The 27,161-nt window shown below is 54.8% G+C and overlaps 2 protein-coding genes and 1 long non-coding RNA gene across 8 annotated transcripts; 2 read left to right on the forward strand and 1 right to left on the reverse strand.

Annotated features, from left to right (window-relative positions):
• Nucleotides 1-668: 668 nt before the first annotated feature.
• On the reverse strand, nucleotides 669-15,554 carry Fbxo24 (F-box protein 24). Its single transcript, XM_040731313.1, is given in 11 exon segments — nucleotides 669-1,192; nucleotides 1,194-1,304; nucleotides 1,890-2,060; nucleotides 4,943-5,074; nucleotides 5,261-5,382; nucleotides 5,905-6,063; nucleotides 8,202-8,436; nucleotides 8,719-8,957; nucleotides 10,862-11,045; nucleotides 11,130-11,222; nucleotides 15,405-15,554. Coding segments are annotated over 11 exon segments (1,848 nt in total). The 3' UTR covers nucleotides 669-940.
• On the forward strand, nucleotides 977-13,871 carry LOC121133955. Of its 4 annotated transcripts, XR_005870968.1 has the most exons (5): nucleotides 977-1,114; nucleotides 4,328-4,468; nucleotides 8,151-8,394; nucleotides 13,397-13,469; nucleotides 13,593-13,871. It is a non-coding gene; the product is annotated as an uncharacterized LOC121133955 (long non-coding RNA). The 4 variants fall into 4 exon arrangements; XR_005870966.1 differs by having other exon boundaries at nucleotides 13,397-13,871; XR_005870967.1 differs by lacking the exons at nucleotides 977-1,114; nucleotides 4,328-4,468; nucleotides 8,151-8,394 and adding an exon at nucleotides 11,042-11,883 and having other exon boundaries at nucleotides 13,542-13,871.
• Nucleotides 15,039-27,034, forward strand: Lrch4 (leucine rich repeats and calponin homology domain containing 4). Of its 3 annotated transcripts, none has more exons than XM_013120797.3 (18): nucleotides 15,039-15,303; nucleotides 19,498-19,642; nucleotides 19,776-19,902; nucleotides 20,063-20,168; nucleotides 22,730-22,866; nucleotides 22,979-23,091; nucleotides 23,192-23,291; nucleotides 23,529-23,619; nucleotides 23,709-23,785; nucleotides 23,868-23,929; nucleotides 24,019-24,138; nucleotides 24,243-24,305; nucleotides 24,379-24,482; nucleotides 24,593-24,676; nucleotides 25,043-25,128; nucleotides 25,308-25,445; nucleotides 25,525-25,602; nucleotides 26,697-27,034. In XM_013120797.3, exons 1-18 carry the CDS (start codon nucleotides 15,084-15,086, stop codon nucleotides 26,799-26,801), a joined length of 1,956 nt encoding a protein of 651 aa, XP_012976251.1. In that variant the 5' UTR covers nucleotides 15,039-15,083; the 3' UTR covers nucleotides 26,802-27,034. The 3 variants fall into 3 exon arrangements, with proteins under 3 accessions (XP_012976251.1, XP_021088806.1, XP_005080482.1); XM_005080425.4 differs by having other exon boundaries at nucleotides 15,040-15,303; nucleotides 25,898-27,034; XM_021233147.2 differs by lacking the exon at nucleotides 24,243-24,305 and having other exon boundaries at nucleotides 25,898-27,034.
• The last annotated feature ends 127 nt before the right edge of the window (nucleotides 27,035-27,161 follow it).

Consider the following 27,161-nt stretch of genomic DNA (forward strand, 5'->3'; position numbering starts at 1 on the left):
CTCAAGAGCTGGGATTCCAGGCCTGCACCCCTTACCTACGGTCTTCTACACAAGCCTACGGCTTTCCTGTTAAGACTGGACCAGATCAGGTGGAGGCAGGAGTGTTCTGACCCCTTATTTTCCCTTCCACTATTTTAAGGTACTGGAGAAGGGCTAAGGAAGGCATGGAGTAGCCCTTCTCCTGGGAGAAGAGGGGAGGGAGCAGAAGGTAAGGGAACAAACAGGAGAGACAGGGAATAGGGTGCTGACTTCAGAGGGCTAGGGTTAGGGGTAAGGTACTTCCAGAAGTAGAGGTAAAGATTAGATTCCGGGGTTGATCCAGGTACGAGGACGGCACACTGTAATCCTAGCACTCTGGATATGGAGTCAGGATGATTAAAGGTCAGCCTGGGCCACACAGCGAGGCTCTGTCACAAACAAAATGAGCAGACTCGAGTTAAGGTTCCAGACCCAGTGGAGGCTCCAAACTGGGAAAATAAGCTTTGTCAACCGAATTATTCCACAAGACTAGGACCAACCCGCACATCAGACAGACAAAGGGAGCCTTCTGGAGTGAGTTGGGGTGTTGGCACCGCTCAGGAAGCCAGCAGCTTGGGCTCTGTCTTTCTTCCCTAACCCGCCAGGGCACCCTCCATCCCTTGTCCCTTGTCTTCCACAAGGCCCCAGGGTTTCAAAACAGGCCTTCCTTTAGCCTTTTATTCTATTGTCCATCAAATTTCTTGTCCATGATAGTCAGGTTGGGGCCCCTCCTGGGCAGCCCCCCCTGAACATGTAAAAAAATTCCTACCCTCCCCTGGCATGTCCAGCACTACTCCCCACAACTCACCCGCCCATCCCGCCCCGCCCCGTGTACACACAACAATCTTGTTTGCACTGCATCTCTCCTTAGCCCCTGGCCCAGGGCCTCATTTCCTTCTGGAGAAAAGGCTGGGAGGCAGGGTCAGCTCTCCGGGGCTGAGGTGCCTGAGCCACCGCCGCTCGGAGTCCTCTGCAGCATGTCCAGGGCCTCCCAGAAGAAATCTCTCTGGGCTGCCATCAACGGCATCCAGCCTACAATCTCCTTCATCTTCGCCATTCGGTCCTGCAACGTGGAGCAACTGTGGATCTGGCTGAGGTACTCCTCACAGGCCTGGGCTGTTCCCCCAGGGTCTTGGGGGGCTCCAGCCACCTTGGTATGTTCAGGGCTTCCCCCCCACCCTGCTGGCCGGCAGGTCTCGATAGACTGGGCATTGTTCGATGTCGTGGCTGGACAGCATATAGAGACACTCTCTGGTGGAGCAGAGGGAGCAGGCACACAAGGGGACCTTAGAGGAGAGAAGGGGGGGGGGCTGAGGGAGGCCTAGCACTGCCAGGGGCTTCCAGGAAGCCAGCTAAGCCTGGTGCTATGTTGTTGATCCCTCTCAGGCAGGCCCTGAACCAGCGAGTGAGCTTCAGCCTGCTATGCTCCAGGACCATGTGAACTGGGAAAGCCAGCAGGGCCAGCAAGGAGAGAGCAGGGAGCAGTGTGTGGGGTAAGGAAAGGAGGCCTCATGGCAAGGGGGAAATGGAGCCCATGGGCCCCTTGCAGGGGTCCCCGGAATAAGCTGGGCATGGTGACACAGGAGAGCCAGGAAAGCTTAGAGTTTAAGGCAGGCCCGGGCTACACCGTGAGTCTAAGAGGGAGTCCAGTGAGATGCCTCATCTTGCTGCCAAGACTGGTGACCAACATCAGGGAAGGAGAGAACGACTTTCACTCTTGTCCTCTGTCACACGCACATTGTGGCACAACCCCTCCCAAATACATTTTTGAACTCTTTGAGAGCAGGGAGGAAAGTCTGGCTATATTCCTGGGTTTCCTGGCTTGACTGCTCTACTCTCCCGTTCATCCTCTGGCCCGACCCTGCTCTGACCTTGATTTGTAGCTTGACGAAGGAGGCGCTCCCCTTGGGCCAGCCAGGAAGGCGGCCTCCAGCCCCACAGCCGCACCCCAGCAGCTCCTTGTTGAAATCCGAGGTCTGACTCAGCACCAGGGAATGGTTGAGGCCACACCACAGGGCAATGGGACGGTGCAGATAAGGAACCTGGGGACAGACAGACAGACGGCGGGGCCACGGCCTTTAAGGTGGGCTCTGGGTTAGAGAAGGGTGACCGGAAGGCTTGGGGCAAAGTGTAGTCTTGGGAGCTGGAGGAAAACAGGGTCCCAGGTCGTCTGCCCTGCTCTGTAATCTGGCAGCTATCTGTCCTTCCTGTGGCCACAAAGCCCCCAAAGACTGCCTGCATGACTTCTGGTACTTGGTAAAAACTTTGTGTCTTGCTCCTCAGGAAATATGCTGGTCCTTAAGGACAAGATCTGATGCCCTCTTCTGGCTTCCCTGGGAACCTGTACACACATTTGTGTGAACACACATGTGCATTCTTGCACATGCAAAACATACATAGTAAAATAAGTAAATAAATAAATCTTTAATAATAATAAAAAAAAAAACAGTAGGTAACAATTGAGAAGTCAGCCAGGCATAGGGAAACAGGAGGATTAAAGTGAGTTCCAGTCCCACCCAAGCTACACACTGAGAGTTTGTCTCAAAAAAAGTTTTTGGCCTGGAGAGATGGCTCAGTGATTAAGAGCACTGACTGCTCTTCCAGAGGTCTGGGGTTCAAATCCCAGCACCCACATGACAGCTCACAACTGTCTGTAACTCCATTTCCAAAGGATCTACATCCTCACGCAGACAGACATGCAGGCAAAACACTATTGAACCTAAAATAAAAATAAATCAATCATTAAAAAACAGTTTTTGTTTGTTTAGCTTTTTTATTACATTTGTTTGTGCGTGGTGCATGTGTGCATAGCACTTATATTTGAATGCTTTAGTCACCAGGGAGGGGAACTGTTTGGGAAGGATTAAAGGGTTAAAAGCTATGGCCTTGCAGGAAGTATGTTGCTGAGGGTGGGCTTTGAGCTTTCAAAAGTCCACGCCAGGCCTATTTTCCCCCTCCCCTCCTTCCCTCTGGTTTTCTCTCCCTCCGCATGCTGCCTGTGGATGAGGACGTAAAGTCCTCAGTGGCTGCCCCAGCATCACAGCTTTCTAGCTCCCCTCATGTCGACCATGGACTGATCCTCCAAAACAAAATGCTTTCCTTTATAAGAGTTGCCTTGCGCCGGGCGGTGGTGGCACATTTTAATCCCAGCACTCAGGAGGCAGAGGCAGGCGGATCTCTATGAGTTTGAGGCCAGCCTGGTCTACATAGCAAGCTCCAGGACAAGCTCTAAAAGCTACAGAGAGACCCTGTCTCAAAAAAACAACCCCCCCAAAAAAAGAAAGAAAGAAGAGTTGCCTTGGTGGTGGTGGTGCACACATTTAATCCCAGCATTTGAGAGAAAGTGGTAGGTAGATCTCTGAGTTCAAAGCCAGCCTTGTCTACAGAGCAAGTTCCAAGACAGCTGGGCTAAATAGAGAAACCCTGTCCTGAAGAAAGAAAGAAAGAAAGTTGCCTTAGTCATGTTGTCTCTTTACAGCAATAGAACAGTAACTAAGACAGGACACATGTAGCCCAGGCTGGCCTAGAACTCACTATGTAGCTGAGGATGGCCTTCAACTCCTGATCCTCCTTTCTCCATACAGCAACTGCTTGGGTTAGAGACATGTACTGCCATGCCTGGTTTTCATAGTGCCAGGCAAGCCTTCTGCCAACTAAACCCTATCCCTGACTCAAGGATATCTCTTTTTACTCCTCTGTGAAAATGATGGCTAGATACTGCCTACATCTGCCACTCTGTCTCAGGTTTGTTTGTTTGCTTGGTCTGTGTGTGTGTGTGTGAGTGTGTATGGGTGTGTGCTCGAGCATGTGTGTGAGTGTGTGTGCGTGTGAGAGCATGCGTGTGTGTGTGTGTGTGAGTGTGTGTATGGGTGTGTGCGCGAGCACGTGAGAGTGTGTGAGTGTGTGTGTGTGTTCTCCAGACAGGGTTTCTGCGTGTCGTCCTGGCTGTCCTGGAACTTGCTCTCTTCTGCCTCCTCTTCCTCTTCTACATTTTTTTCTAGTAGGGATTCAATTTAGAATCTTGTATATGTTAAGCAAGTGCTCCACCACTGGAATATATGTAGTCCATCTGGCCAGTCTTTTTTTATTTTGTTTTGGTTTTTTGTGTTTTTTCGAGACAGGATTTCTCTGTATTGTTTTGGAGGCTGTCCTGGAACTCACTTTGTAGACTAGGCTGGCCTCGAACTCACAGAGATCGCCCTGCCTCTGCCTCTCGAGTGCAGGGATTAAAGGCGTGCGCCACCAACACCCAGCTAGTCTTATTTTTTCTTTTTCTTTTTTAAATAATTTAACTTTATTTTATGTGCAGTGGTGTGAAGGTGTCAGATCCCCAGGACCTGGAGTTACAGACAGTTGTGAGCTGCCATGTGGGTGCTGTGACTTGAACCCAGGCCCTCTGGAAGAGCGGCCACCTCTCCAGCCCCCGGCCAGTCTTTCTACTGTCTTGTGTGTAAGTGTCATGACCGCCCTTGTCGTCATTACACCCAATGCCATTCTCCACCCTCACCTGAATTCCCTCAAACCCACAGGACCTGCTACCATCTTACCTTTTAAAAATAAGTGTGCAACCAGGGGATGTGCATTCATGCACGTGGCTATTGAGGTCAGAGGTCAATGCTAACTATCTTCCTCACTTGCCCTCTACCTTTTTGTTTTGTTTTTGAGACAGGGTTTCTCTGCGTAGCCTTGACTGTCCTGGAACTCACTCTGTAGACCAGGCTAGCCTCAGACTCACAGAGATCAGCCTGCCTCTGCCTCCCGAGTGCTGGGATTAATGGCGTGTGCCACCACCGCCCGGCCACAGAACAGACTTATGATGGACTTAGCCTTGCCTAGGGGAGGGAAGTGGTTTCTAGGAAACATGGAAAAGTAGCTATGTGCCAGGTTAGGAGATTGGATGAGCGTTGCCAGCAAACAATCTCACCTGTGTGGGTTCCCCTCGGTCCATTTTGTCTCCTGTTCCCAGCTGCCCATATCTGTTATTTCCCTGCATAAAGATCCGCCCAAATTCATCCACCAGGCCAAGATGATTATAGCCGAGAGCACAGAACAGGACCTAGGGAGATTAAGACGGCAATAGCTTGTGAGCACTCCATTCTCGGAAACTCAGCTCTAGAACTGCTCCCTAACTGATCCCGTCTGACCTCTCCCTAAGCTCCCCTGTCCCACCCAGACCTACTCCTCCAGCCCCTGGAGCCCAGCCCTCGGCTTCACGCCACACCCACCGCCTCCCACATCCTACCTTGGCGGGCAGTGAGACAGCAAGCGGCATCTGGTGGTCCAGAGGGTCAAAGGCTTGAAGGGTCCCAAAGAGATCACGATACACCCCTGGGGTGTGCACCTCAAAATACACTCCCCCCTGGTCTGGGGGGTCAGGAGCCCTCAGCTCGGCAGCTTTGGGCACCCATTTCCTAGGGACAATGCCCCACCTGTGATGGTAAAAGCTCTCAGAGATTGCAGGGAGTCCCATAGATCAACACTCAGGCTCCAACAGCTGGGCACCTAGCCATAGTCACCAGCATGTCTAAGGAGTGTCAGCATGTGGAGGGATCTGCCCAAGATCCGAGATCGGATCTGCCCAAAATGTTCATATTTTTCAGTGTGTGTGTGTGTGTGAGAGAGACATATGTGTATTGGCATTGGCATGTATGTGCCACAGCACACATATGAAGTCCGAGGACAACCTCAGCTGTTTCTCTGTGCCTTCCAGCTTGTTTGAGGTAGGCTCTCTTGCTGTTTTGATGGCAGACTGCCGCCTTTGGGACTGCAAACCTATGGCTGTGTCCAGCTCTGTGTGGGCTCTGGGGACTTGAACGCATCCTCAGCCTTCACCACCAGTGCTTTTACCCCGGGGTCATCTCCCCAGTCCTGGGAGGCGCCCCTTACCCGTGATATAGAGGGTGCTGCTCTGGTTGGAAGCCATGCAGGTCACACGAAGGTGAGGCAGGCATCGGGACACCTTCCTGAGGGCCAGCTGTACTGTGTAGGAGCGCGGCTGGTCCAGCTGGGTCTCGTTCACTATCAAGGAGTAGATTTTTCCTTCGTCTGGCGATATGAAGGGAAGCATACAATTCCATGGAGGAAAGGATTCACCAAACCCAGATTAACATCCCACGGCACACTCAACAGAAACATTCACTGCCCTAGAGTGTTAAGAAAAAGGTGGAGGCCCAGTGAGACGGCTCATGGGTAAAAGTGCATATTGTGCAAGCCTGACAACCAGCTGACACCATGCCAGAGAGAAAACGACTCCTGCAAGTTGTCCTCTGACACCCGCATATACATGCCTGCACACACACACACGCATATACACACATGCTTGCACACACACATGCCTGCACACACGCACACGCACACAGGCACACACACATGCCTGCACACATACACACACATACAAACACACACATGGGCACACATGCCTGCACACACATGCATATACACACATGCCTGCACACACATGCATGCCTGCACACACATGCATATACACACATGCCTGCACACACATACACACACATGCCTGCACACATACACACACACGTGCACACACATACATGCCTGCACACACATACGTGCACACACATACATGCCTGCACACACACGCATACATGCATACGCACGTACATGCACACACTGATGCATGCACACACACATATACATTCCCCCCCACACGCACACACACACAGGCACACACACGTACACACATGCCTACACATGCACACACATGCCTGCACACATACACATGCACACACATGCCTGCACACACATATGCACACACACATGCCCCCCACACGCACACACATGCCTGCACACATACACATGCACATACACATGCCTGCACACATGCACACACATGCACACACATGCCTGCACACACACAGGTGTGCGCACACACATGCACACACACACACACTCAAGGAGGGGATAAAGTTTATTTCAGCACTTAGGAGGCAGAGGCAGACAGAACTCTGAGTTAAAGGACAGTGTGGTCCATCTACGTAGTAAGTTCCAGGCCAGCCAGCACTGAACTACACAGTGAGGCTCTGTCTCAACAGCAGAAATAAAATAAATAAAGAAAGAAAGCCGGGTGGTGGTGGCACGCGCCTTTAATCCCAGCACTTAGGAGGCAGAGGCAAGAGAATCTCTGAGTTCAAGGTCAGCCTGGTCTACAGAGAGAGTTCTACGACAACAAGGGCTACACAGAGAATTCCTGTCTTGAAAAAAAATTTTTTAAAAGAAAAAGGAAAAAGAGAATGTCTTCCAGCCCCCAGCCATCAACCCTCAAAACAAAATGCGGACGTACTTCAGCATGAGAGACTAGTGGAGAGCAAACCTAGTGATTAGATGTTGCAGACTCTTAATTTGAGTGTTGGGAAGAAAGAAGCCTGGGCATTTAGGTTCCCGCCTGGCATTCGGAAGTCCACAGGTCGCAGTCTTAAGGAGGGTGCAGTCAGTTAGAGAGGACACTGGAGAAGTGAGGAGAGGCAGTGCCTGGCATCCAGGTTAGGAGGGGATTAGATTTTAAAAATCAGATTTTCACTAGAGCAGCGATTTCCAAACAACTTAAGAAATTGTCGTAATAGTGTGGGCCCCATGCTACCATGCATGTCAGGAGACAGAGGAAACCTTGGTGTTGGTCCTTACCAACTGCCTTGTTTGAGTTGGACTCTCACCACTACCACTAAACATGCCAGACTAGCCGGCCTGTGGGCTTCTGGGAGACTCCTGTCTCCATCTTGAATCTCATCATACAAGTGCTAGGATTGCCCTCTAGCCTTTATGTTGGTCCTGGGGCTCCAAGCTCACACCCATGCTTGTTTAGCAAGTGTAGCCCACTGTACCACCTACTCAGCACACCAGTCTTATAGACTGGCCTCAAACGCTGTATAGCTTAGTAACCTTGAACTCAGATTCTCCTGCCTCTACCTTCCAAATACTGGAACTATAGGCATGTATCACTATACCCACTTTATATGAGGCTGCTGCTTCACATGGATCGATCTACGCCCCCAGCCTGAGAAGGACCTTTATCTGAAATTCTATGCAGAATTCTAGAACTTTTGTGGTTGAGATCTGGAGCGTGAGAAGGTAGAACCCTCTCTGACAGACCCCTTTCTTCCTCTCCCCTGGAGCAGCTCCTGAAGAATCTGCTAGACATTCGCAAGCCACTGCTTTGTGGATCACACCTGTGAGGAGCAGTAGAGCCCGCTGTGTCTCCTGGCCAACCAGCGTGATCTGCTTGAAGCTCATGGAGTGGTGGAATGTCATCTTGAAGACCCGCTGTCCACTGGACTGCAGATAGACCTCCACACAGTCACAGGCCCTGCTGTCCGTGGTGCCCACCACGGGCGGCTGCTCCCGAGTGGCCAAAACGTAGAGGTATTTACGGTAAACTGTGTCACATCTTGGGTCGGAGGCAAACTGTGGAACAGGATGAGGCTGTCTGTGGTCTGGAGACGCTGAATGGGACAAGGCTAGAGCAAGTGGGCCGTGGGTGGGAAATGAGGTCTCAGAGCTGACTGAGGATCGGAGATCTAACTCAGTGGCAGAATGCTTGCCTAGCATGTGTGAGGTCCTGGGTTCAATTTCCAGCACCAAACCCACAAGCAAATGACAGAGAAACGGATTGCTTTCAGGTTCCCTACGAGAGGGCAGGTGTCCTGACATCCCTCCCTAAGGGAGGACCCAGAATTCCCTACTCACATCCTTAGCGCCTCGACACAACACCACATAGCGACAGGCCCGCTTCCACTGGATCCGGCCAAGGGTGGAGGACACCAGAGCATTTTTGAGGAAGAAGAGGGTCCCTACATAGTCAAGAATGAACACATGGTCCTTCGTGGGTAAGAAGCGGCGGTAGCCATGGGCTAGCATGGGGGCCACACTCTTGCTGAGACATCGGTGCCGTCCTCCGAATGCCTGGAAGTACAGGCCCTTTGTATCTGAAGACCAGAAGGAAATGGTTTCAAGGCTGAGGCCACATGAGTGGCGAGAGTCAGCTAGGATGAGCTAGACTGTTTTTCCATCCCCAGGACTGGGGATCAGACTCCTTCCTGGGGCAACACAGAAAACCTGGCTCATGGCCTCCATCTGTCCCAGCATGCCTGGGACACACATGCGCTTCTCAGCAGCATCTCCTTGTAAGAACAAGCACAGAAGCAAAGCAGAAAGGAGAGGGAAATGGCCGGGAAAGGCCAGGCGTCTCCTCTCGCCTCTGCTGTGGCTGTTTCTCTGAACTACGTATGTGTGAAAGAAGTAATTAGGTAGCGCCTTTCTGAAGTGGAAAGGCACTCTCAAGCTGGGGTGCTTACGTCCCTCGGGGACACTGGTTGTCATAACTGGGGAGTTGGCACTGCTACCCGTCTTACAATAAATAGGACAGCCTCCACAACATAGCATTATTTCGTCTCGGCTGGAGATGGCTCAGGGGTTAAGTTCTTGCCTTGTAAGCATGAACTGGGTGGCCTTCTTGGCCAGCCTGTGACTCTGGCATGGGCGTGGGAGACTTGGGTGTGGGAGACCCGGGGTTGGGAGACCCGGGGGTGGGAGCAGGATCCTCAGAGCAGGCTGCTAGTGAGCCTGCTGGGTGCAGCTGAGACTGGACTCCACTGGATACGGCGGGAGGGTGACTGACGGTGATCCCTGATAGCAACCTTCGTCCCCACATGCTTACACCCCAATGTGCACGTGTCCACACTCATGCACACATGCATGCATACATGTAACATACACCGTGCACATAAACATGAAAAGAGAGAATGACTTCATCTCGACTGTTACAGGGTGACAAAAAGGTGAGGGATGACTAAATGTGTAAAGTGTTTGCCGTGTAAGGGTGAGGCGCTGGGTTCAGAGTCCTGGCACCCATGTAAAAGCCTATATGAAACATTTTTAACCATAGCATGCACTCTTTTGGGGAAGAGGGAAAGCAGAGACAGAAGGATCCCCAGGGCATGCTGGCCATCTTGTCTAATCATGGCAAGCTCCAGGTTCGGTGAGAGCCTGTTTAAAAACATGAGGCAGGGCTAGACACCGCTCAGTGGTGAAGAGCACTGGCTGCTCTTTCAGAGGACCTGGGTTTGAGTCCCAGTACCCACGCCACAGTCCAGGTCCAGGAGATCTGATGCCCCTTTCTGGCCTACATAGGCACTGCATGTTGTACACGGACATACATGTAGACAAAACACCACCTATACATATAAAATAAAAATAAATATTAAAAACAAGGTGGCGCCGGGCGGTGGTGGCGCACACTTTTAATCCCAGCACTCGGGAGGCAGAGGCAGGCGGATCTCTGTGAGTTCGAGGCCAGGCTGGACTGACAGCCTCCAAAACAATGCAGAGAGACCCTGTCTAGTAAAAACAACAACAACAACAACAAAAAACAAAAAAACAAGGTGGCGAGGGACATAGGAAGCCAATCAATGTCAACCTCTGGCCTTCTCATGTGACTGCACTAGCTGGTACACCACACACACACACACACACACACACACACACACACACACACACCACACCACATATGCAAAAGCTGACAAAGTTAACTCTGATTTAAAAGAGGAACAAACTCCAGGTCTGGGGAGTAGGGGTGTCTCTAGGGTAAGATCTGGAAGGCTTAGCAGGGAGACCTGGCTGACATGGTACTAGAGCTGTGAGCTGGGCATCTGTGAGAAGCGGCTGAAGAATCTTGGAGAAGTACCCCGTGGAGCATGCTTGAGCGGGACAGGTTTCTTCTAAAGAAAAGGTTGCCGGGGGTGCAAAGATTACCAGGCAACTTGACAAAGAAGGAAGTTCCCAGAATAAGGAAGGACAGAGGCTAGGAGAAGTTGTTACTGAGGGGAAGTACAATTAAGAATGGCAGCTCTCTTCCAGGGCTGGGCACCAGAGCGGTGGTCACGGATGCGAGGGGTGAGCCTTCGGCAGATGCGTCTCCAAACGCCCTCAGCGTCACACACTTTATGGAAGTAGTGGCAGGTCTGGCCTAAAGCGACAACATCTTTGACTGGCAGGAACGAGACGATGTGTTCCACCTGTGGAGGAGCAGGAGGGAGGAGGGGGAGTCACAGCTGCACCTCAGCCCTGCAGTCACCACCCTCACCAACCTAAAGACTCACCAGCTCTGGGGGGAAAAACTGAACAGAAATAGGGTTCCTTCTCTTCTTTTCATTCCTAGCCTCCAGACTACAAGAAGGACAGCTGCGCTTCACCTGCCAGAGGATAAAGGGGAGCAAAGGGGTTTTGTGGGGGTCACGCCTGCTTTTCTTCTTTGCTGTCAAACTGTTTTGTTTTGTTTTTGTAAACTCCTGCTTTGGGGCTCATCCAACTCCAACTGTATGCTAGCAAATCCCGCCATGCCATCGCTCTGCAGGACCGCAGGCTATCACCCCTCCCTTGTCTGCCCTGTGCCCTGCCCTGACCCCAGATTGCTGCTGCCAGCCACCTCCCTCACCCTGAGCCCCTCCTCCTTCCCATGCCCTCACCCTGAGCCCCTCCTCCTTTCTGCACAGCCTGGTCAACTTTCGCAGCTTCTGTCTCCGACTTCTCCTCACCATCCTGACTGTCCCTTCCCTGCTCCTGCCCTCATCTCTCCAGGCGCCTTGGCTCCCCAGGCCCCAGGCCCCTGTCTCCGCTGCCTTCCCCACACCATGTCCCCAGTCTGGGCCTGGGGGACCTCTAGCATGCAGGCCCCACCCCATGGAGTCTGGGACACATAAACCTTTTTGTGACCTCACTGTCCATTGACTGTGACCTATTCTCCTTAACCTGACCCCAGAGCTAGCTTCTGGGTTCTAGCTCAGATCCAGCCACCAAGTGGCTCATGGGATACATGTTTTACTGGAGACATGAAGAGTGAATTATTGACAGGCGGTAAGCCCTCCCCTCTTAGAGAGTAGTAGTAGATTTTTCTCACTTTTAATTTTAACTCTGAAGAGAAAAACTGGGGACTTCTGGGTAGTCCTCAGTCTTCGGGGATTTGTAGCTCAAGAACACAAAGCCAGAAAAGAAAAGAAAAAAAAATGTATAGGACTAGATGTAAGTTTGGTTGGTAGAGGGCTTGCCTGTCAATGCACTAAGCTGGGCTTGATCCCCAGCACCAGATACGGTGGAGGAGGGGGAGGAGGGGGAGGGGAGGGGAGGAGGGGGAGGGACAAAGGCAGTGGAGACAAGGGGTCTAACTGCTCACAAAAGCCAGAGGCAAGGGAGAACAATGGAACACAAATTCTTCATACTCTCGTTGAAAGCAAGTCCCAAGTCACATGGTGGCAGCATTGTGTGTGCAAAGGACAAGCTGTTACGGTGGGGGAAGGGAGAATTGTTTCCTGGAACTTAGGACATCTTCTAGAGCCCAGGCACTTAGCGTTTTCCTATGGAGTGACTTTGTCCAGGAGAGACAGTAGACAAGGTGGCATCTGGTAGGCAGGGGAAGGTCTACACCAATAAATGTAGGGAACATGGCTTTTCTAGGAGCACCAAAGGATTTCATCCTGTCAGGAAGCCAGTGCCTAAGTGCCCAGCAGGTCCATTCACCGACTGTAGCCAGATGTCACCCACACAACTCCTGTGTCTGTGGTAACTAGGAAGTAGTTCATGTGTAGGACATCCATTCCAACCCCCGCTTTCTTTTTGGGTGTGTAGGGGTTGAAATAGGGTTTCCCTGTGTAGCCCTGGTTGTCCTGGAACCCTCTCTGTAGACCAGGCTGGCCTCGATCTCACAGAGACCCGCCTGCCTCTGCCTTCCGAGTGATGGGATTAAAGGTGTGCGCCACCACGTCCCGCTATTATTTAAACATTTGCTTTGTAAAAAGATTGTGTGTGTGTGTGTTTGCCTGCACGAATGTGTACCATATACATGCCTGGATCCCATGGAACTGGGAGTTTCAGATGGCCATGAACTGGGAACGAAACCAGTGCTCATGGCCTCTGAGCCGTCTCTCTCTCCAGTCCCCTGAGCTTAATTTCTTTTTAATCATGTGAGGAGTGAGTGCAGTGTCTGTGGGGGCCTGAAGAGGGCACTGGATTCCCCTGCCGCCCCCACAACCTGGCAGTGCGGCTACTGTGAGCACTCTGTTGGTGCTTCAAGCACTGAGTCTTCCGCAAGAGCTGTTTACACTCTAAGCAGCCAAGTTGTAATACGGGAATAAATGCTTAGGCACATTAGCATAGCAGGTGTGACTCGTGAGAGAGCAGCTTCCGCTGCTGGTGGCCAGGCAGCACAGGAAGCAGGCTGAGGTCTTGCGTCACTGCAAAGGATTTTTTGCATGATGGTGCACACCTGTAATCCCAGCAGTGACAAGAGGAGTTCAAGGTCACTCTTAGTTACGTAAGCAGCTGGAGGCCCGCCAGGGCTGTGAGTGAGATCTTCTCTTCCTCCTTCCTTTAGACCACCATGCCACCCAGATTGAGGAAAAGGTTGAAATTCCAGGGCCACGTGACCCACAACTATAGCCACATGGGTAAGTACCTGAGTGCCCAGGAGGGGAAGGGGAGGCTGGTGGCACGACTCCTCACAGCGTCAACGTGGACAGAATCGTCCAGGTGACTCTGGGGAAGCTGGTATGAGTCTTTACCCCTTAAAGAGGAACCAGAGCTTCGGACAAAGCGTCAACCTGGATAAACTGCGGACACTGACCCCAGTGGGGCTGCTCTTGTCACTGGTGCCGTGGGACCGGGACACTACAGAGTTCTGGGCATGAGAAAGCTGTCTAAGCAGCCTGTCATTGTCAAGATCAAATTCTGCAACTGAAGAGCCGAGGAGATTAAGGGTGTAGGGGGTGTCTGTTTCCTACTGGCTCGGAGCCACACAGGGAGGTTCGTTAAATGCTAACATTCTTTAAAAAGTAAATAAACCTTTAAAAAAAAAAGCATTCTTTTACTGCTTCTCCCATTTGGGACCATTTCACCTTCACCTCAACAAGTAAAAACAATAAAGAAAAATGTAGTTCTGAGAGCAAGGGTCTCATGTTCCAGGCTGCCCCGGAACTGACCTCGAAGCGGTGGTCCTCCTGCCCTCTCCCCAAATGCTAGCACAGCAGGCTCATGCCACTACACCGGCTCCTAATAAGCGGTTTCCAAAAGACAAAGTTCACTATCAAAGTGGGAGCCCTGATACTCAGTTCCTCATTTTTGAAAACATAAAGATCTTAGCTGAGCAGGGGTGGCGCACGCCTTCAGTCTCAAGCTCAGGAGGCAGAGGCATTGCGGATCTCCCGAGTTCGAGGCCAGCCTGGCCTACATACGGATCGCGCTCCAAGACTGTCTCGAAAAACCAACAAAACAAAGTAACCATGTTGTTCTAGAAGACCCTGGGGGAGCTGGAAACCCACGAGTCCCCCGCTGGGACTCGGCCTGCACAGCCGGGGATCCCTTGCCCCGTCTAGCTTCCCGGACGCTGGCTCGCTCCCCAAAATGTCCAGCCGGGCCCCAGCTCTAACGCCGCACCGTCGGCACGCCCAGCACGCCGCGCTCAGCCTTCACCTGGCTCTCCAAGCTGCTACCGTCCCCGCCTCCTGTTTATTGAAAGGGACCTCTCGCTCTCCTCCCTATGCCATTGGTGGGCACAGCCGTCCCTCCGAGGAGAGGCCGGGACGGGTCCCTTTCGAGGTTCTGATTGGCCTTCTCGACAGTCACTCGCCTGTCTCTAGGTTGCAATTGGTCTCCTTTGAAAGAGGCCTGGCTCTCAGGCTTGCGGTCCCGGGGTCTCTGATCCCTGCAAGTGGAGAGCTGTTGTTCCCGCCTCCTGGGCGGGCCTCATTGGCTCCCTCGCTAGCCTCCAGAGTTCTGATTGGATGTCGCTGCTCGGGGCGGGACGGCCAGAAGCCGCGGCCGTTGGCGAAGGCTCCGGCTCTTTACCCCCTCCCGTCCCTCAGTGGGGTCCGGAATTGAGAAGCTCCACCCCCTTGGCGTTTTCTGATTGGGCAGTTCTAAGGCGTCTCTGGCTCGTGATTGGTCCGCGGGGTTCCTGACCCGCTTCCTCCCTCCAGAGGCGGCTACGGCGGCTCCGAGGTGGGGGAGGGGCGAGGCGGGCCGGCCGGTGCCGTCAGTCAGGCAGCGGGAGCCGCCGGGAGCGGATGGCGGCAGTGGTAGCGGGCCCGCTCGCCGCCGGGGGTGAGGAAGCTGCAGCTTCAGCCTCCGTGCCAGGGTCCCCTGGTCTCCCCGGGAGCCGCAGCGCAGAACGAGCCTTAGAAGAGGCTGTGGCCACCGGGACCCTGAACTTGTCCAACCGGCGTTTGAAGCACTTCCCCCGGGGCGCGGCCCGCAGTTACGACCTGTCAGACATCACCCAGGCTGGTGAGTTGCGCCGGTGCCCCGAGAGAGGTCGGGACCCCGACAGGACGCGACCCTCATTTGCATAGCCCCGCCCCGCGCTCGGATCAGGCCCACCCCTTCACCTGGCAGTCTTGAGCGCTCGCCCCTCGGGATTGGCATCGCGCCTGCGACCTCCCCTCCCCGCTGTGAGAACCGTCGCACAAGGAGGCCGGGTCAAGCTGGCACGCAGAACTTTCGGCCGGGCTCCGGGAGACCCTCCCCTTTATTTGCATATTGCGCACCTGTAGCGTGGCCCCGCCCCTCACCTGGTTGGCTTCTTCGATCCTGGATCTGATGGGCACTTAGAGCAAGCCCCCCTTTGTAATCCATCAGCAATGACTGCATTTTCCCAGCCTTCCGGTCGTTTCCAACCCCTTCATCCCCTCCACCTCGACCCCAGCAGCCCCAGTTGCCTGTTTCCCAGGGCTCGCCCCAACACCCCCACGCTTCTGCTTTACCACAGCCTCCACAAGTCCCAGACCCTCTCGGCCGTCCACCCCAGCCCGTCTGTGTGGAAGAAGAGAATCTCCCGCCCTGAACTTCCCATCCGTTATCCCTGTCCCCTTTATCTTCTTCCTGCCTCTGTGAGGTCACTGTGGAGCTGTGACCTCGTAGGAACCCTAGAATTACCACTCCAGGTTCTGCGTTTCCCTTGGGGGTGGGACGGGAGGCAGCTTACTGGAAGGAAGGAAAGGGGGTGTCTTAGTTAGCAGTGCAGACCTCCTGGAGACTCTCCTCCCAGTCCTCAGGGTCCCTCTAATGCTGTCTCCCCTGCCCTGTGTCTGTTGACGGCCAGGCCCTGGGGACTGCACCGACAGGTGAGTCAGGCTTCAGCTGCCCAGGAGGTGGCCTGTGGACTTGGGCTGGCAGCTGAGGGTGGGGATCAGAGCACAGGACTGCATTCCGGGAGCCCCGCCCCAGTCTAGGCTGGCTGGAGTGAGGGCCCTCTGCGCCTCGTCTCCAGGGTGAGGGACACAGGGCTGGGTCAAAGAGCCCTTTGCTCCAGCGGGTGCCTCCCCCTGCAGTCACACCCACTGGCTGGCGCACAGCCTCTCCCCTCACTCTGGGGGACGACAGTTTGAATCTCTGGCTTTTCAATCTTTTCCCCCTATACCGTTGAGCGAGTCCTGGGAATGGGTGAGCCCCTCCCAGGTCCCCCCAGCCCCCAAGCTCCAGATTGACCTCAGCAGCTGTGTGACAGTGGCCTTCTGTTCCCTTTCCCCTCCCCCCTGTTGCTTGTTTTCTGACAAAGACCAAATGTTTGTCTTTACTTCCTCAGGGCTCTGTCTCAGTGAGTGGACTCTGGGGGAAAACTACCAAGCCCTCCTAGCTCCTCCCAGCTCTGCCCCCACCCAGCCGCCTCCAGCATTCCGGCCAAGGGTGCAGCTAGGGCTCCCCCGGGTGCATATTCAGTTGTGTGGGAAAGTCCCAGCCTCCTGAAAGCCCCTCTCTGTCTCCTTCAGGCTCTTCGGAGCACAGGTTCCAGGCAGGTGGGTTCCATTATGCCCAGCTGTCCTCTGTCTCCTCCCTCCACGTTGGGTGCCCCTAGCCTGGGACGAACGTGTTCGTGTGTGACAGAGGCCCAGGGTTGCCGTGTCCTGTCCTCTACCTTCCCTCGCCCTCCACGCCAGACCAAGAGCTTCAGCATTGCGCTGCTGGGTTATCCTGGACCCCTCCTGCTTCCTGTGCCCGTGTGGCCCTCTGTGCGCGCCCCGACACCCGAGGACGGTGTTCCCTTGGCCTGCAGTAGAGACCTGGCTTGGGGGACGGCAACTTTTAGCAAAGGAGAAGTGTGTCATTCTCCCACAGACCACATCCTGTGCCCCTGAGCCCTGCCTCCTCCAGCCGGGCTCCTTCCGCCCCTGCCTACTGCCCCACTGTACCCCTCACCCAGTCTCAACGTGGTCTCTCTCTCTCTCTCTCTCTCTCTCTCTCTCTCTCTCTCTCTCTCTCTCTCTCTCTCTCTCTCTCTCTGGCACAAAGGAAACAGTCAGGTGTCTGGCATGGGTGGAGGACCGAATGCAGACCTTCCACCTTCTCTGGAACTGTTTTTCCCACACTAGCTCTGTGTTCACTAGGGCTGGGGCAAAGAAGAGTGAGCAGTTTGTAGGGCATCAGGCTAATATCCCCTGGGAAACAGATCCCACAGGCCACAACCCGACGGATTGTTTTTACTCTGTTTCCTGTCACAAGATGCATTTCCTTGGAGAATAGTCCCCAACCTCCCCTCTTCTTAGCTCCCCCCCTACTGAAGGAGGGCCCTTAAAGAAGCTCTTAAAGACATCTCTTGCCTGGGATTTCCCCTAAAGGGCCCAGACACCTGCCGGGCAGAACAAACAGAAACACAAGCCTCTAGGGTTCTGTGGCCTGCACGTCTCCACACTGGAGGGACCCACAGGGCTGCCTCTGGCACTGCCATAGTGAGCCGCTGCTTGAGGTACGGGTAAAGACCTCTCTTCCTCACCTCTACTGCTTGCCCTGCTTAGGGTGAATGCAGACTCTGAACCTGAGGCCTGGGTCAGAGAGGAAGACCACTGGGGTTGGGATAGGACATCCAGCCTGGGGACAAGGGACCCCTGATGGGGAGGACCTCAAGGATTCTGAGAACTCCAGCTTAGCCTTTCCCTCCTAGGCTTCTTGACGTTTATAGTCCTGGAGGCTGATGAACACTGGCCAGTGTCGGCTTTTCTTAATCCCTAGAGTCGGACTGTATCTTGTTCTTGTTCCTGATTTCCTGTGTTGAGAGCAGGTTGAAGCTGGGAGGAAGGTCTCTCCCTATGGTTCCCCTGGAGGTTTCTGTATTATCCCCTTATCCTTTCCTGCCTATCATCTTACTGTTGTTTTCAGCTTCTCTTTCTTGTGCTGGGATCACATCCAGAGCTTTCTGTGTGCTAGACCGTTTAAGTCACATCCAACCCTAACCAGGCTTCCTGCCACCCTTGGGGAGCGGGGAGAGTGAGTTCATGCCTGTGTGTGGAGACAGGAGGAGGGTGTCATGTGTGCTGTCCATTACTTCCCACCTCACTGTCTGAGGCAGTGTCTCTCACTGAATCTTGAGCTAGGCTGGCAGCCCACAAGCCCAGTTGACGTCTTCTGACCCTCACCCAGGCCCCCAGCACTGAGGTCACAGGTACACCCATGCCCAGCTTTTTATGTAGTGCTGGGATCTGAACTCAGGTCCTCACCTCTGTGTGGCAAGTGTGCCTTCTCTTGCATTCCGCAGGGCTCTTGTCAGAAGTACAGCCCCCTTCTGTGGTCTTTCACCTTTGAACTCTCCTGACGTCTCAGAGCGCAGGGACCACAGCCACACTGCTAGGAGGACTCTTCATTCGTCCTGTGGGGGTGGGGAGGGACCGATTCTAGTGTAGCTGTCAGAGCTCTTGTCCTCTCTCTGCGCTCTGATTGCTGGAGTCCCCAGCATGAGCCACCACACAGCTTCATTTGTAAATTGAAGGTGGTATTTATGGCCTGTCTGTACCCTCCCGAGCCTGGGCCTCTCTGACTGTCCCTCGGGCCTTCTCTTTGCCTTTCTGGTCATGTTTGTAGTGGGCTTCAGTTTGTAGAAGGCTTCTTGTCTTCCCAGGGGCCCAGGCTTATGCGCGGAGATGTGTGCACGTGCCTCTGGAGGCTCAGTGCCAATGGCGGCTGTTCTTGAGGCGCCATCACTGCTTTTTTTTTTTTTTTTTTTGGTTTTACGAGACAGGGTTTCTCTGTATTGTTTTGGAGGCTGTCGGTCCAGCCTGGCCTCGAACTTACAGAGATCTGCCTGCCTCTGCCTCCCGAGTGCTGGGATTAAAGGCGTGTGCCACCAACGCCCGGCCATCACTGCTTTTGTGAGGCAGAGTCCTATGCACTGACCTGGTCACTGACTCTGCTAGGCTACCAGTCAGCTGGCCAGTGAGCACAAGGATCCACTGAGCCCCACCTCTCCAGTGGTGGGATTGCAGGCGAGCACTACCACACCGGCATTTTGTTCGAGGGCTCTGGGGTTGAACTCAGGTCCTCACTCATGTGCAGCGGACACTGCATCCACTTTGCTGTCTCCTCAGCCCTATGGGCTTGATTCTTTCAGTCAGCGGGGGATAGGGAGCTGGGCAGCTGGCTGAGGGGACACTCAGTCCTCTTGTGTAAGGCGGAACCTTTCCCTAGCTCTCTCCTGATCCTTACTTTCCTTAGACTTGTCTCGGAACCGGTTTCCCGAGGTGCCCGAGGCAGCGTGCCAGCTGGTGTCCCTGGAAGGCCTGAGCCTCTACCACAATTGCCTGAGATGCCTGAACCCAGCCTTGGGGAACCTCACAGCCCTCACCTACCTCAACCTCAGGTAGTGGAGCTTGTTCTGTAGGCCTCAGAGACCAGTGCTGTTGCCCTGAGTGGGCCTCCTGGCTCCCCAGAGCAGGCCCAGTGCGAGGTGCCCTGCTTGGGAAGTGAGCCTGCTGCCTGTCTCCCTTCCACAGCCGGAACCAGCTGTCATCATTGCCACCCTACATCTGCCAGCTGCCCCTTCGAGTACTTATTGTCAGCAACAACAAGCTAGGAGCCCTGCCTCCAGACATCAGCACCTTAGGAAGCCTGCGGCAGCTTGTAAGAACAAGGGGCAAGGACCAGGAGCGGGACTATTGAGGCAGGCGCTGGGGACTTTGGGGGTAGCTAGAGAAAGGTAGAAAGCACCCTTGGGTAAGCAGAGTGAAATGGCAGAGCGATTTCTACTGACCCTGGCCTCACAGTACCTTGTCTGACCTAGGATGTGAGCAGCAATGATCTGCAGTCCCTCCCCGTGGAGCTGTGCAGCCTCCGTTCCCTGCGGGATCTCAATGTTCGGAGGAACCAGCTCAGTACTCTGCCTGATGGTAAGGAAGATGAATCTCAGGGCATAGTGGGTGTGCTTGTGAGTGCCTTCATCAGCCAGGCTGCTTAACCAGGGTGCCATAGCCTGGGGGCTTCCCAAGGGCACGAGCGTTTCTCACAGATCAGGGTGCCTTGTGCTCAGGTGGCATTAGGGCCCTCTGTGGATTACAAACTGCCACCTCACCGTCCCCTCATCTCAGAGCAGCGACAGCGCCAGGCGTCTCTGAGCTCTTTTATAGGGTGCTGATCCTATCTGGACTCCGCCCTCATGACCTAATTGCCACCAGAGGCCCTACACTCACTCTGAAGGTTATGATTCCATCACGTGAACTGGAGGGGACACAGACCCTGAATTTGAGATAATGCTTTACTGTGGCGAAGTTGTAGGCAAGCGATGTTTTTAAAGTAACCTTGCCTTAGTTGCTCAGGGATCTTCAGTCTAAAGCAAACAGTAGACAGTTGTATTTGCTCCTGGTCATGGCAACCTCTGAGGCTGGGAAGGCATGGACTCAGAGGCTGGGAAAGAAGTGTAGGAGGAAAGTCAGTCAGCTGTAGTGTCCTGAGGTTGGGAGGGACCTTAAGGCCCACCTAACACCCACCTCACCCCAGCACGAGCTCTCCAAACACTAGCAGGTGACGTGCTTGGACTTCCTCTCAAGGACTGATCTGGAGGGGCGTGTGGGTCCTGGTATGAGAGCCTAAGCGGCCCTGCTCATGGGTGCTTGTGGCAGACCAGCCCCTGATATGTCTGTCGCCTCTGTCGGGAAGCAGGTGTGCCCTACTGTGCTCACCAGCGTGGCTCTGGTGTCTGTGCTTCCTGCATTTCAGGTCCCCTCCCCATAGATGTGACTGAGATCTGAGACCAGCCCTCAGTGGTTTAGTGGCTTCATGGAGGGGGGGCAGCCATGCATGGGAAACGGCTAGAGCAGGAGGCTTGGGGGCCCAGGGAGAGCCTGGGAAATGACGTCTCCCTGAGCTCAGGTGCAGCTGACCTTAGGAGGAGAGCATTCCGTCCCTCATCCAGGCAGAGAGAGGAGCACCATATGCACAGCCTGGAGGCAAGGGGGAGCGTGCTGTGTGCAGCATGGGTGCAGTTAGAAGACAAACTCGAGTGAGGCAGGAAGGGCAAACTGGTTTGGAGGAGCAAGAGTGATTAATGGTCACCCACCTTCCCTGCCTCTTGCCCTTTCTGCCTCTGACCTCTGCCTTCCAAGTCTGTTAATTAGTTTTCTCTCACTGTAACAAAATTACTGAAGCTAAGGAATTTTGTTTTGTTGAATTGAGACCAGTCTCACTATGTAGTTCTGACTGCCCTGCACTTGCGCTGTAGACCAGGCTGGCCTGGAGCTCACAGAGACCCTCCTGCCTCTGTCTCCCAAGTGCTGGGATTAAAGGTGCGTTACCCCACCTAGCTGGAATTTTATTTTCTGTTTTGTTCTTTGAGAGATGGTCTCTTGTAGTTCAGGCTGGCCTCCAAGTCATTGTGTAGCCAGCAATGGCCTGGAACCCCTATTCCTCCTCTTGCCTTTACCTCCTGAGTGGTGGGATCGCCACCTGTCTGGTCTCTGCAGTACTGAGGACCGGGGTTCGAGCTTCATGCATTCCAGGTCAGCATTCCACCAACTGAGCTATCTGCCCATTACTCCTTTTTTTCTTTGGCTTATTGAGACAGGGTCTCACCTTGAAGCCCAGGCTGGCCTTTAACTTGTGATACTCCTCTTGTTTCAGCCTCCCAATGCTGGGATTGTAATGTGAACCAGCACTCGAGGGTTGAGAGTCGAGTGACTTAATTTCTTTAAACATTAATTTATTTATTGTGTCTACACATCTGTATGTGCAAGTATCACATGTCTGTGGGTGTCAGAAGTGCCAGACAGAAGGCACTTCTTGATGACTCATTAATCCATGAGTCCATCCATGGGGTAGTCCATCCTAGTCATCCACTCACGCAGAGACCATGACCCAGCACCGCCTGTAGATCCCACCTCAGAACACCGTTATCAGGGATTGGATGATGTAAGTATCTAACCCTGAAATTTAGTCATAGCAGTAGGCACAGATACAGCGAGTTCTCCCTGGCCGTAAAAGACTCAGACAAAATGTTCCCTGAGTACAAAGGAACAGTGAATTCCAAGACCCTGAGCTGTGTGAAGGTTTCATAAGAAAGGTAAAGCTTGCAAGATATGAGACTGGAAAATAGGCTTCCTTACTGACTGACTGACTGACTGACTGACAGATTGATTGACTGACTGACTGACTGACTGACTGACTGATTGACTGACTGACTGACTGACTGACTGATTGATTGACTGATTGATTGACTGACTGACTGACTGATTGATTGCGGCTCTCATGTAGCCGGGGCTGGCCTTGAGCTATCTCACTGCTCTGTAGATCTGCCTCAGCTCAGATGTGAGTGTGGAGAGGAGTAGGTAGCTTCTGGAAAATGAGCTGAGCCAGCCAAGTGGGGGGCTGTGCTGGAGCCAGGAGTGACTGGGGGTCAGAGCCCAGGGCAAGGCCTCAGGCCTGCCCTTCTCCTAACTCTCTCTTTGCCCATCTCTAGAGCTGGGGGACCTTCCTCTGGTCCGCCTGGATTTCTCCTGTAACCGTGTCTCCCGAATCCCAGTCTCCTTCTGTCGCCTTAGACACTTGCAGGTCATTCTGCTGGATAGCAACCCCCTGCAGAGTCCACCTGCCCAGGTAAGGTGCAGCCTGGATGGACCTTGAGGACAGTGATGCTGTTAGGTAGCGTGGGAAGGTCCAGCAAGGCTTGGGGAGTCACCTCCTTCTTATACATGTGCCCTTCACACAGATCTGTCTGAAGGGAAAACTTCATATCTTCAAGTATTTAACAATGGAGGCCGGACGGCGGGGAGCTGCCCTCGGGGACCTGGTCCCTTCCCGTCCCCCAAGTTTTAGTCCTTGGTAAGGCCCTTGGTAAGGGGGAGGAATCTCCTCACGACCAGAGAGGGGGAGGAGAAGTGATGCTGGCATGGAGCTGATCAGGTGTCCCTGGCTGCTCCAGCCCCGCTGAAGATGTATTTCCGGGACGTCGGTATGATGGCGGCCTGGACTCAGGCTTCCATAGTGTTGACAGTGGCAGCAAGAGGTGGTCAGGAAATGAGGTGAGGACCTCCTTGGTGAGGGCACTTGGGGACGTCATCACTGGGGGACTCTACTGGGGCCCTGTCCCTGATGACACCCCCAGTGAGAAGTCATGGCTGGGACTCCTCCTCCCCACCGTCCCCAGGAGACTGGTTGGCTCTCCCCCTGACCCGTCTCAGACTCTTCAGGCCTGAACCCATGTGGTCCTCAGCCCTGCAGAGAAGCCCATGACCCATCTCTGCCTCTCTGCCTCAAAGTCCACAGACGACTTTTCAGAACTGTCCTTCAGGATCTCAGAGCTGGCCCGGGAGCCCCGGGGGCCCAGACAACAGAGGGAAGATGGCTCTGGTGAGCAGGGAGTCTGCCCAGGAGGGTGAGGGGTGAGTGTGGGCCTGGAAGCCCCTCCTGCCCACTCACCGAGTGCCCTGACCCTGTAGGTGATGGAGACCTGGAGCAGGTTGACTTTATTGACAGCCACGTTCCCGGGGAAGATGGAGAGCGGAGCCCAGCTGAGGTGAGGCCACTGTGTCCCAGTGCAGGCGAAGGGCGTGACCGGGGAGCAGGCCCGCCTCGAGCCTCTGCTGCTCTCTCTCCAGGAGCAGCCACCTTCCGAGTTCAGCCTTGGAGCAGGGGGTGTGGAGACCCCGTGGAGCAGCAGGTATCCCCGCCCCCAGCCCACTCCACTGCCCACACTCATGAGCCCTGGGGACCTCCGTCGTCACCTGACACAGGTCTCTCTTCTGACAGGCGGGAGGAGCCTGCGGGGGAGGAGAGGCGGCGCCCAGACACTTTGCAGTTGTGGCAGGAGCGGGAGCGGAGGCAGCAGCAGCAGCAGCATGGGGGGTGGGGATCCCCCAGGAGGGACAGGTAAGAGCCGGGCTGGGATGGCTGCAGACAGGGCAGATGCAGACATTCCCTCTTGTGAATGTGTGGCCTGACTGCCCAGCTGAGTCCTCGCCTGCTCCTTCCAGTGTCCTGAAGCGGGGCATCAGAGCCATGGGTGCTGCCACCTCATCCACACAGGCCGCCTCCAAGTAGGTGTCCTCCCCGGAGCCATCTCCCTATGCCTTCCTCGTGGCCTTCTCTGAACCCCTTCTTTTTCTTCAGTGACCAGCCCAAGTCCAGTGCTACCCAGCTGGGTGTTTCAGGGGGGCAGGGAGCTCCCACGCCGTCCCCCACCTCCCAGGAGTCCGTTCCGGCATCTGGACCAGGTAGGATAGCATTTTAGGTGGTGTCTTGGGGTGCTTGGGACATAGAAGCCTGAAGGAAGAGTCGGCCACTGAGGGGATGTCTCTCTTGCCTGCCCTTGGCTTCCCCCCAGTGACAGCTCCTGTCCCCAGGCCACTGGGCTCCATCCAGAGACCAAACAGCTTCCTCTTCCGTTCGTCTTGTCAGAGTGGCTCGGGTGAGTCTGCCCTTCCGGGACTAACCTTAGGGCTCGTGCGCTGTGGGGCTTGTGCCCCTTTATGTGTTTGTTTGATATGTGCTGGTGCTCTGCCTGGTGCTCTGCCTGCATACACTCTGTGTGAGAGCGTGGAGTCCCCTAGGAGCTGCAGTTGCAGACGGCTGTGAGCTGCCGTGGGTGCTGGGAATTGAACCCGGGTCCTCTGGAAGAGCAGCCCTTGCTGTTAACCCGAGCATCTCTCCAGCCCCAGCTGTTGTCCCTTTTTGTGAAAAACCTCCCAGGCTGGCTGGTTCTGGCGTGAGACTGTTGGAAGCTGCTCCCAAGTTTAGCAGTGGAGCAGAGCTATCCCATCCCCTCCCCTCCTAGGTCTTTCCTCTCCAGACTCTGTTGTGAGGTCTCGACCATCTCCTCAGATTCCAGACGAGAAGGAGCTCATGTCCCAGCTTCGACAGGTGAGCAGAGTGGTGTCTGCAGGCAGAGGCCTGGCCCAGCAGGCCACCTCCTTCCCCTTTGTTTCCTCAGGACCCACGCAGCCCTAACTCCCCTTTGTTGCCCTGGAACTGTCATCGAGGAGGGGAAGGGGAGGAGTCAAGTTCCCTGTTGACCCCACCTGCTCCTGTCCCTGCTCCAGGTCCTCGAGTCACGGCTGCAGCAGCCCCTGCCTGAGGACCTGACAGAGGCTCTCGCCAGTGGGGTCATCCTCTGCCAGCTGGCCAACCAGCTGCGGCCCCGCTCTGTACCCTTCATTCATGTGCCCTCGCCGGCTGTGGTCAGTGGAGCCCACGGGGGGGGCGGGACACATGTGTGGCTCTGCGTCTCCAAACTCTGTCCGTTCCCTCCACCCCCAGCCAAAGCTCAGTGCCCTCAAGTCTCGGAAGAATGTAGAGAGTTTCTTAGAAGCCTGCCGAAAGATGGGTGTGCCTGAGGTACGGGGCTGCTCTCTGCTCTGGGTGCTGGTGTGCAGGGCTCAGCTGAACGCCACGCATGCGGGGTGGAGTTCCGTCCACAGGTGTCTAATTGTAGGAAGCATGCGTCCTGGGCTCACCCTCAGGGCTCCAGCCCCGCTCTCCTCCTGTCTCCCTGTCCTGCATGTCTGCTTGTCGGTATGGCTCTGGCTGTGGGCCCGGTGTGTGCGGGCAGGGGTGGAAGGAAGGTCTGTGGCTTGATGCTGCTAACGTCTGTCATTCGTCCTTGTCCATCTGCCCTGCCCTCCCTTCCCAGGCTGACCTGTGCTCGCCCTCAGATCTCCTCCGGGGCACCACCCAGGGGCTGCGGACCGTACTGGAGGCTGTGATCCTGGTGGGGGTCGAGGCCCCTCTCCCATCCCAGCCCTCCTCTGGTCTGGGTGGTTTCCTCCTCTTCTACGTGGCCTCCATGCTGCTGCTCTATGTCGTCTACACGCGCCTCCTGGGCTCCTAGGACCACGCTGTCCTTCCTTCCCTTCCTTCTATTTATAAGTCCTCCTGTTCAGCCATGTCCGCACCACGGTGCCTTCAGCCCCTACCAAAGACTCTAGTGCAGCCTCACAGACACTGACCTCAAGGCCCCGAGTGCCCACGGCAGCCCTTTACCCCACTAGCGCTGACGGTGCCTTTGTGTCCTCCCAGAGGATGGCTGTGCCCTCCTCACCTCCCTCCCCTACTGGCTGCTATGGGGGAGCTAAGCTATCTCTATTTTGTAGAGAGAGAACTCTATATTTGTAGGGATGTGGGCCCATTATGGACCCCTGGTTCTGTGTATAAACTGTATAGACCGTCACTTTCGTGTGTGTTTGTGTGAGCTCCTGCTGCTGCCAGGCCTTGTCCTGCCTGGGCTCCGTGTGTGTCAGCCTGACTGTGCAAGCATTTCCTTTGGAAATGACAGGCCTCCCTGCTCCTGAGCCTTCTGTCACCACTCTTCTGGCATCTGCTGACAGCTTCCATGTGTCATTTGCCCCAGGCCTGGGCCGTCTACCAGGAGCGCCCCCTCCCCCCTTGCTCGGGGAATGCCAGGGGAAAGCTTAACCTGCCCCTCCCCCCAGGAGTCCCTGTGCCAGCCCCACCACATCCTGGAAGAGGAGGGGGCCCCTGGAAGGGGCCTCCCCCACATCGCTGCTGTCCTTCACGCGCTTCTGGAACAACGTTAGGGCTAGAGGTTAGGGCTCTTGGCCCCAGCCACCACCGGACCTGTCCTGGGAGCAGATGACACCTGGGCCCTGCCAGTTAACAAGGACTTGGTGACCACGGCCCTGTGTAGCACTGAGCTTGGGTATCCCCCGCCCTTAGGCGGCTTTGGGTGCAGACCCCGTCTGGGTGAAGAGTGTTGTGTCAAACACAATAAAGAAAAGCCCGAAGGCCTGTAGGCGGGCCCTCAGCTGTGTGCCTGTCTGAGTGTGCGAGCTTCTTGGGGACCCGGCTCCTCCACGGTGGGTCCCGGGGTAATCTGTGATGTTTCTGTGCTGGGTAGGGGGGCTGGAAGGGCACAAGTGCCCCACGGCCCTGCCGCC

The sequence above is a fragment of the Mesocricetus auratus genome, unplaced genomic scaffold (assembly GCF_017639785.1).
Source record: "Mesocricetus auratus isolate SY011 unplaced genomic scaffold, BCM_Maur_2.0 Super-Scaffold_100025, whole genome shotgun sequence".
Taxonomy (NCBI): Eukaryota; Metazoa; Chordata; class Mammalia; order Rodentia; family Cricetidae; genus Mesocricetus; species Mesocricetus auratus.